A 9,740-nucleotide genomic window follows, 5' to 3' on the forward strand; every position below is an offset into this window, starting at 1 on the left:
ATGGTTATATTTTCCTGAGTGAATCTGCTCCTCATGATGTTTCTCCACTCTCACGTTTTGTTTCCGGCTTCAGGTTTTAATTTGTTAGCTTCATTAGCTTCGTCACTCCATGAGGCAGACATACTAATCAGCTAATCAGCTAGCTATAACTGTGGTAATAGAGACAGGGTGGATTTTTTTTAATATTTTTTTGAAGAAACTGTTTGTATTGACAGGTAAAGGGTTGCCATGGTAACAAACGGACTGACTGACAGCTGTAGTAACTGTGTGTGTGATGTGGTGTGTGTGTGTGTATTAATAGCTGATGTATCAGTGCTGAATTCTCTATTGTTTTCTAGTGTTGATGTTTCTCAGAGTTGTTAGTGAGCGCTCCACCCGGGATCACCCACACACTGATACTGAGATCAACTCTAACTCAACTCTATTTAACTCTACACTCACACCAAATATACACCAGGAGATGAGTTTAGCACTGAGTGTGTGTGTAGTATCAATAGAACAATACGATGATGGTGTGTGTGTGTGTGTTCAAAGTCTCTTGTCATGTTCATAAAGAGAGCTTTAAGCTTCTTTACACACTGAAGCTCCAGCTGAAGACACTTACACACACACAGTGCTGTAAAGATGTGTAGCTCTTACATACTGCACACACACACACTCCAGCAGATACACACCATCTCAGATTTCTCTTCTTTATTTGATTGTTCATTTATCTATCTATCTATCTATCTATCTATCTATCTTTAAGTTTGTTGATGGTGTGTATGATTTAAACTTGAAGGCTTTAAGTTTTTAGTAGTTTTAAGGATTATTTGTTTGTTCTATTTTTATTTATTTAGAGCCTCTTTACTGTTCCTTGGAGTGTTTTTTTTACTGGACTTTACCTTCTTAAGTGTTCTGTGTGTTTTAGAGGATTAGATTTTAGTTCCTTTCATTAGAACCGAAACTGAGTTTCTAAAAGTTCTACACTGCAGGAGTCACTGCTTTAACCCTTTATATCACTGTTTATTTCAACATTTACAACACCTCACATTTATCTGTTTAAACATATCTCCATCTCTCACTCTCTCTCTATCTCTCTCTTTCTCGTCCATCATCAGGATGCTAACTGCTCTCAGGTGATGCTCGTTATGAAGCTCGCTCATAAAAGCGCGTGCACACCGAGCTCGCGCGCGCGCGCTAGAGAAGGGTCATTATTGTTTAGTATCACACGAGCGCACGATCTCGTACACATACACCCCCCCCCCCCCCCCGAGAGAGAGAGAGAGAGAGAGAGAGAGAGAGAGAGAGAGAGAGAGAGAGAGAGAGAGACACAGACAGACAGACACAGACAGACACAGACAGACAGACAGACAGACAGACACACACACACACACACACACACGATGAGCCAGCAGCAGCAGAAGTCAGTGAAAGTGGACGCCGTGGCGCGGCTACAGCTCTTTAACTGCGTGCACGCGGACTGCGGCGCCACATTCACGCGCAAGTGGCGTCTCGAGGAGCACGAGACCACGCACACCGGAGCGGTGAGTTCTGAGATGAGCGCGTGTTCTCGACTTTGAGGAATGTCATGTGGGAAAAACCTTAAGGAATGTCGCGTGGGAAACTTTCCCTAAAGGATCAGGACGACGACGCATTTGTGCACGCGCTTTGAAGAGTTAAAAAAGTGTCTGTTAGCATCAGGTTCTCTCTGTGTGTGTTTCGCCATCTAGCGGCCATTCAAATGCCCCGTGGAAGGATGCGCGCGCCGGTTCTCCCGCAGGTCGCACCTCAGCAGGCACGCGCTGAAACACAAAGGCAAACTCCTCAGGTGAACCCCAGAAGATAACTGCTGATAGTGTGATGGAAGCGTGTAGCCTCCAGTTTAGCATTTAGCTTCACTTGTGTTTACAGGTGCTCTGCGGCGAGCTGCACCAAAACCTTCTCCAACAAGGACAAGCTGAAGAGACATGTCCGCTACGCGCACGGGGACAAGGAGCGCTACTTCCAGGTACTGTAGATCCGAGATCTGACCACACGGAGAAGTTAGTGACCTAGCGGTTGGGATTGATTTCAAACTTTCCGTGTTAAAAAAATGAATTCTAACTGACCAGGAAGTGATGTGCTCAAATGTGTTTAATCTTATTTACATTTTTCTTGTGTAAATGTGTTCCAGATGACATGACCCACATGATACTGAAACCAGTCTGATTTTTAACTTAAACTAATACAAACCATTTAGTTAAAAACTGCACGAATCTGCACAGGCTCCACCCTCAGATCCTCTGGGTCTCAGGTATACATTTCTGTGAATTTCCCCACAGTGCACCTCTCCCGGCTGTGGGAGGACGTTCCGGAAGCGGCGCCTGCTCAAGCTTCACCAGGCGACTCACGGCATCTCCTCAGGCTTCAGGTGAACACTGGGGGAGGGATGGAGGGAGGGGTTGAGGGTGTGTCGCTGTAAAGGGAGGGAGATGTTGGTGTGGAGTCACTGTGGTGGGAGAGATTGGGGGTGTCACTGGGGAGTGTGTGAGCAGTTGGGGGCGTTTTGCCGGGGAGGGAGGGGATGAGGTCGGGTCATTGAGGAGGGAGGCAGTGGTTGGGGGTGTGTTCTTGGGGAGGGAGGGGTTGGTGGTGTGTCACTGGGATGGAGGGTTTGGGTCTGTTACGGAGGGTTGGGGCATGTTGCTGATGAGGGAGGGAGGGAGGGAGGGAGGGGTTGGGGGTGTGTCACTGTGTCCTGTAAGGTAAAAAGTGTTGACCTGCATTTGACTGGCTCTGGACTTTTACTCTGCACATTGACCGTTGAATGGAATCTAAATCTGGACTCGTGTCTGGTTTCCTCTCAGGTGCTTGAAGGCCGGCTGCAACGCGACGTTCAGGACACACATAGCCCGAAAAGCTCACGAGAAAACACACACAGGTGAGAGTCTAATTAAACTGTCCCGGAAGTGAGGGTGCTGACTTGGGACACGCCCCCCCCCTATTGTCCATTTCATAGATTACACCTAGTTTGTTTTTACACCTATCTATTTATATACATTCATATATACTTTACTTATATATATATATATATATATATATATATATATATATATATATATATATATATATATATATATATATATATATATATATATATATACACTATCTGTATAAACACTGTATATTATGTTATTGTTGTACACACTGTACATAATGCACACATTTATAGCACAATTATAATTACACCTGTCACTTTATCTGCTGTAAATACACTCTGTACACTCCTCTCTACACACTCTACACTCCTCTCTCTACACACTCTGTACACTCCTCTCTACACACTCTGTACACTCTGTACACTCCTCTCTACACACTCTGTACACTCCTCTCTACACACTCTGTACACTCTGTACACTCCTCTCTACACACTCTGTACACTCCTCTCTACACACTCTGTACACTCCTCTCTCTACACACTCTACACTCCTCTCTACACACTCTACACTCCTCTCTACACACTCTGTACACTCCTCTCTACACACTCTGTACACTCCTCTCTACACACTCTACACTCCTCTCTCTACACACTCTGTACACTCCTCTCTACACACTCTGTACACTCCTCTCTACACACTCTACACTCCTCTCTACACACTCTGTACACTCTGTACACTCCTCTCTACACTCTGTACACTCTGTACACTCCTCTCTACACTCTGTACACTCCTCTCTACACACTCTGTACACTCCTCTCTACACACTCTGTACACTCCTCTCTACACACTCTGTACACTCCTCTCTCTACACACTCTGTACACTCCTCTCTCTACACACTCTGTACACTCCTCTCTACACACTCTGTACACTCTGTACACTCCTCTCTACACACTCTGTACACTCCTCTCTATACACACTCTGTACACTCCTCTCTACACACTCTGTACACTCCTCTCTACACACTCTGTACACTCCTCTCTACACACTCTGTACACTCCTCTCTACACACTCTGTACACTCCTCTACACACACTCTGTACACTCCTCTACACACACTCTGTACACTCCTCTCTCTACACACTCTGTACACTCCTCTCTCTACACACTCTGTACACTCCTCTCTCTACACACTCTGTACACTCCTCTCTACACACTCTGTACACTCCTCTCTCTACACACTCTGTACACTCCTCTCTACACACTCTGTACACTCCTCTCTACACACTCTGTACACTCCTCTCTACACACTCTGTACACTCCTCTCTACACACTCTGTACACGCCTCTCTACACACTCTGTACACGCCTCTCTACACACTCTGTACACGCCTCTCTACACACTCTGTACACGCCTCTCTACACACTCTGTACACGCCTCTCTACACACTCTGTACACGCCTCTCTCTACACACTCTGTACACTCCTCTCTACACACTCTGTACACTCCTCTCTACACACTCTGTACACACCTCTCTATACACACTCTGTACACTCCTCTCTACACACTCTGTACACTCCTCTCTACACACTCTGTACACTCCTCTCTCTACACACTCTGTACACTCCTCTCTCTACACACTCTGTACACTCCTCTCTCTACACACTCTGTACACTCCTCTCTCTACACACTCTGTACACTCCTCTCTCTACACACTCTGTACACTCCTCTCTCTACACACTCTGTACACTCCTCTCTACACACTCTGTACACTCCTCTCTACACACTCTACACTCCTCTCTACACACTCTGTACACTCCTCTCTACACACTCTGTACACTCCTCTCTACACACTCTGTACACTCCTCTCTACACACTCTGTACACTCCTCTCTACACACTCTGTACACTCCTCTCTCTACACACTCTGTACACTCCCCTCTCTACACACTCTGTACACTCCCCTCTCTACACACTCTGTACACTCCTCTCTACACACTCTGTACACTCCTCTCTACACACTCTGTACACTCCTCTCTATACACACTCTGTACACTCCTCTCTCTACACACTCTGTACACTCCCCTCTCTACACACTCTGTACACTCCCCTCTCTACACACTCTGTACACTCCTCTCTCTACACACTCTGTACACTCCCCTCTCTACACACTCTGTACACTCCCCTCTCTACACACTCTGTACACTCCTCTCTATACACACTCTGTACACTCCCCTCTATACACACTCTGTACACTCCTCTCTACACACTCTGTACACTCCTCTCTATACACACTCTGTACACTCCTCTCTGTACACTCCTCTCTACACACTCTGTACACTCCTCTCTGTACACTCCTCTCTACACACTCTGTACACTCCTCTCTACACACTCTGTACACGCCTCTCTACACACTCTGTACACGCCTCTCTACACACTCTGTACACGCCTCTCTACACACTCTGTACACGCCTCTCTACACACTCTGTACACGCCTCTCTACACACTCTGTACACTCCTCTCTCTACACACTCTGTACACTCCTCTCTCTACACACTCTGTACACTCCTCTCTCTACACACTCTGTACACTCCTCTCTACACACTCTGTACACTCCTCTCTACACACTCTGTACACTCCTCTCTCTACACACTCTGTACACTCCTCTCTCTACACACTCTGTACACTCCTCTCTCTACACACTCTGTACACTCCTCTCTCTACACACTCTGTACACTCCTCTCTCTACACACTCTGTACACTCCTCTCTCTACACACTCTGTACACTCCTCTCTCTACACACTCTGTACACTCCCCTCTCTACACACTCTGTACACTCCCCTCTCTACACACTCTGTACACTCCTCTCTCTCCACACTCTGTACACTCCTCTCTCTCCACACTCTGTACACTCCCCTCTCTACACACTCTGTACACTCCCCTCTCTACACACTCTGTACACTCCCCTCTCTACACACTCTGTACACTCCCCTCTCTACACACTCTGTACACTCCTCTCTCTACACACTCTGTACACTCCTCTCTCTACACACTCTGTACACTCCCCTCTCTACACACTCTGTACACTCCCCTCTCTACACACTCTGTACACTCCCCTCTCTACACACTCTGTACACTCCTCTCTCTCCACACTCTGTACACTCCTCTCTCTCCACACTCTGTACACGCCTCTCTACACACTCTGTACACGCCTCTCTCTACACACTCTGTACACGCCTCTCTCTACACACTCTGTACACGCCTCTCTCTACACACTCTGTACACGCCTCTCTCTACACACTCTGTACACGCCTCTCTCCACACACTCTGTACACGCCTCTCTACACACACTCTGTACACACTCTGACATGGCCTTATTTATCCATGTACATATTTATCTGCACTTCATTCATTTGCACAATTTCTACTATTTGCACTTCTGGTAGATGCTAAACAGCATTTTGTTGCTATGGACCTGTACTCTGCAATGACAAAGTTTGATCCATCTATCTGTGTCCCCCCTCCGTCTCCCTCCTCTGTCTCTGTGCTGCAGGTTATCGCTGTCCTCACTCGCAGTGTCCTGTAGTGGAACACACCTGGGGCAAATTACTGAAACACACAGCTAAACATCCTGGTGAGAGACAGGGTTTTTGAGGTTGCTGACTGTTTTCTGTGTGTAAAGCTCTGAGTTTACTCACAGGTTGTTGTGAATGTTGTCAGTTTCTCCTGTGTGTGTGTAGATGTAGTTGTATGTATGCATTCAGCAGGTGGTGTGTGTAGATGCAGTTGTATGTATGGATTCAGCAGGTGGTGTGTGTAGATGCAGTTGTATGTATGGATTCAGCAGGTGGTGTGTGGGTGGGGGGGTGTGTGTGTGTGTGTGTGTGTGTGTAGATGTAGTTGTATGTATTCAGCAGGTGGTGTGTGTGTGTAGATGTAGTTGTATGTATTCAGCAGGTGGTGTGTGTGTGTAGATGTAGTTGTATGTATTCAGCAGGTGGTGTGTGTGTGTGTGTGTGTGTGTGTGTAGATGTAGTTGTATGTATTCAGCAGGTGGTGTGTGTGTGTAGATGTAGTTGTATGTATGGATTCAGCAGGTGGTGGGGGGGTGTAGATGTCGTTGTATGGATTCAGCAGGTGGTGTGTGTGTGTGTAGATGTAGTTGTATGTATTCAGCAGGTGGTGTGTGTGTGTGTGTGTGTGTGTGTGTGTAGATGTAGTTGTATGTATTCAGCAGGTTGTGTGTGTGTAGATGTAGTTGTATGTATGGATTCAGCAGGTGGTGTGTGTGTGTGTGTGTGTGTAGATGTAGTTGTATGTATTCAGCAGGTGGTGTGTGTGTGTAGATGTAGTTGTATGTATGGATTCAGCAGGTGGTGGGTGGGTGGGGGGGTGTAGATGTAGTTGTATGTATTCAGCAGGTGGTGTGTGTGTGTGTGTGTGTAGATGTAGTTGTATGTATTCAGCAGGTTGTGTGTGTGTGTGTGTGTGTAGATGTAGTTGTATGTATGGATTCAGCAGGTGGTGTGTGTGTGTGTGTGTGTGTGTGTAGATGTAGTTGTATGGATTCAGCAGGTGGTGTGTGTGTGTGTGTGTGTGTGTGTAGATGTAGTTGTATGTATTCAGCAGGTGGTGTGTGTGTGTAGATGTAGTTGTATGTATTCAGCAGGTGGTGTGTGTGTGTGTGTGTGTGTGTGTGTGTGTGTGTGTGTGTGTGTGTGTGTGTGTGTGTGCAGCCTCACACACCTGCTCCATGTGTAAGAAGTTGTTTGTGAAGCGTGAGACCCTGCGCAGACACAAGCGTACTCACGCCCTGCAGAAGCCGGTGCTCCTGTGCCCCAGTGAGGGCTGCCAGGCGTACTTCTCCACCACCTTCAACCTGCAGCACCACATCCGCAAAGTCCACCTCAAGCTGCTGCGCCACCGCTGCTCCTTCCCCGGCTGTGACAAAGCCTTCGCCATGAGGGTAACTACCTCTGCTCCTCTTTCTGTTCACATCCCTCTGTCCCTCCCTCCATCCCTCTGCCCCCCCCCTCCTCTGTTCTTGTGCTTGTGTAAGAGGTTGTGTTTTTCACGTGTTCTGTAGGAGAGTCTGATCCGTCACCTGCTGCATCACGACCCCGACGCTGCCAAACCCAGGGCAAGTCTCTTTACACGTCTTTACACGTCTCCTCAGGCTGACTGTGTTCACTTCAGCTTCTGTCTGAGGTTCTCTCTGCTTTGTCAAGTTTGGTTTATTCTCAGAATTCAGTAGTGTGATGTAACAAAGTGCGGGTTTAACTCCCAGAGTAAATGTATAAAAGCTGAAGGCTGAAAAGTGTGTGTTGGGGGGGGGGGGGTTTATTGTGTACTGAATCTGTGTGTGTGTGTGTGTGTGTGTGTGTGTACAGAGGAGGCAGAAGCGCAGCAGTAAGAGCTGGCAGAAGCGTCTGGAAGGCCGGACTCGTGGCTCTCTGGTGGAGGATGACCTCCGGCGTCTCTTTGCTCTGCGCATGCGCTTCTCTCGCCGGACCAAGCTGGAGGCTGACCTGTCCGGATTATTCAACGAGCGCAAGATCCCACACCACGTTGACCCTGAGGTCAACCTGCGTGACCTCTTCAACATCAAACCCCATCAAAAGGTCAAAGGTTAAAGTCTGACTGCATTCTTGTCTGTCCACTCAGGATGTGAAAAGAGCATTGTGTAATTTACTGCAGAGAAAGATTTGAGTTGAAATGGAACTGAGGATCATTGAGTTTTTTTCAGGATTTGAGTTTGAACAAAAAAGTCTTTATTTTAGGTGAAAGATGACCAGTGGAGTTAAAAGTTTGGGATAAACTGACCTCAGGCTGAATGATTGATTTATTTATTTATTTATTTGAAATCGGATGCTTTAAGTCTGAGTTCTGTAAATTGTTTGTGATGAAGATAATAAATGGACAGAAGCGGTCAAGAAGTTTGTCTTCATTTTCAAATCATTCACAGATTAAAGGTTTTTTTTAAAGGTCTTGTATTCCTTTTGTTAATTTTTTATTTCTAAACAATTTTTTACTTTGACACTAACTTGAAGATGTGACCAAATCAGCTGCATTAAAATAAAAACACAGGAACTTCAGAGGTCAGATTCAACACGTCGACTCAGTGCTGCATCATGAAGTGCCGAATGATTTAAGTGATCTAGTGGATCACAGGATCAAATAATGGAGTGAAAACATTGCATGTTCTAAAACGTATGCTTTGAGTGCTTGAGGCTCATCACTGCTCTGATTATCTGATCACTGTGTCTGGCTGGATTCAGTCTGACCTTGGGTATCTGATCTCTAGTTTTAATTAAATGCTGGATTTAAAAGACCCTGATTTAAGTGCATGTTAAAGAAGAAATTGTGCTCTGATAAAGTTCTGCTGCTGTCTCGCTGAATTCTGTGGTTAATAATAAACACCACGTCCTTGTCCTTCCTGTAAACCAGGACACTTCCTGTCTGTGACGCTGATTTCAGCCCAATGGGGAGAAGCACCACTTCCTATGTCTCATTTACTGTTGAATCAAATCAGCACCAACCTGACACGTCCTGATTCACTCTATTCTCTCTCTTTCTGTCTGTCTCTCGGTCTTTGTCACTCTTGCTCTGTATCTGTATATCTCTTTCTCTGTCTGTGTCTCTCTCTCTTCCCCTCAACATCATGATGTCCTACAGAGTTTTAGGAGATCAGACACTGAACCTATTAAACAGAAACTAAATGTTCATTACTCCTGCATGGATATAATGTAACCCTTATTTATAAAGCCTGCATCCCCAATCACCAGATGTGACTGGACATGAGAGGTGACCCTTGAGTTACGTAGGGTGTCCCTGAGAGAGTGTC

At 46.2% G+C, this 9,740-nt stretch overlaps 1 protein-coding gene across 2 annotated transcripts; it reads left to right on the plus strand.

The window, feature by feature from the left end:
• Window positions 1–1,339: 1,339 nt before the first annotated feature.
• Window positions 1,340–8,821, plus strand: 42sp43 (P43 5S RNA-binding protein). 2 transcript variants are annotated; one of them, XM_058377467.1, is made up of 9 exons: window positions 1,340–1,526; window positions 1,713–1,810; window positions 1,894–1,990; window positions 2,304–2,392; window positions 2,829–2,902; window positions 6,450–6,530; window positions 7,633–7,862; window positions 7,983–8,104; window positions 8,287–8,821. In XM_058377467.1, exons 1-9 carry the CDS (start codon window positions 1,386–1,388, stop codon window positions 8,534–8,536), a joined length of 1,182 nt encoding a protein of 393 aa, XP_058233450.1. In that variant the 5' UTR covers window positions 1,340–1,385; the 3' UTR covers window positions 8,537–8,821. The 2 variants fall into 2 exon arrangements, with proteins under 2 accessions (XP_058233450.1, XP_058233451.1); XM_058377468.1 differs by having other exon boundaries at window positions 7,983–8,036.
• The last annotated feature ends 919 nt before the right edge of the window (window positions 8,822–9,740 follow it).

The sequence above is a fragment of the Hemibagrus wyckioides genome, linkage group LG24, assembly GCF_019097595.1.
Source record: "Hemibagrus wyckioides isolate EC202008001 linkage group LG24, SWU_Hwy_1.0, whole genome shotgun sequence".
Taxonomy (NCBI): Eukaryota; Metazoa; Chordata; class Actinopteri; order Siluriformes; family Bagridae; genus Hemibagrus; species Hemibagrus wyckioides.

Coding starts and splice junctions, on each gene's coding strand:
- 42sp43 (XM_058377467.1), top strand. CDS start 1,386: ATGAGCCAGCAGCAGCAGAAGTCAGTGAAAGTGGACGCCGTGGCGCGG. Junction 2,903..6,449: donor TCACGAGAAAACACACACAG/GTGAGAGTCTAA, acceptor TCTGTGCTGCAG/GTTATCGCTGTCCTCACTCG. Junction 6,531..7,632: donor ACACACAGCTAAACATCCTG/GTGAGAGACAGG, acceptor GTGTGTGTGCAG/CCTCACACACCTGCTCCATG.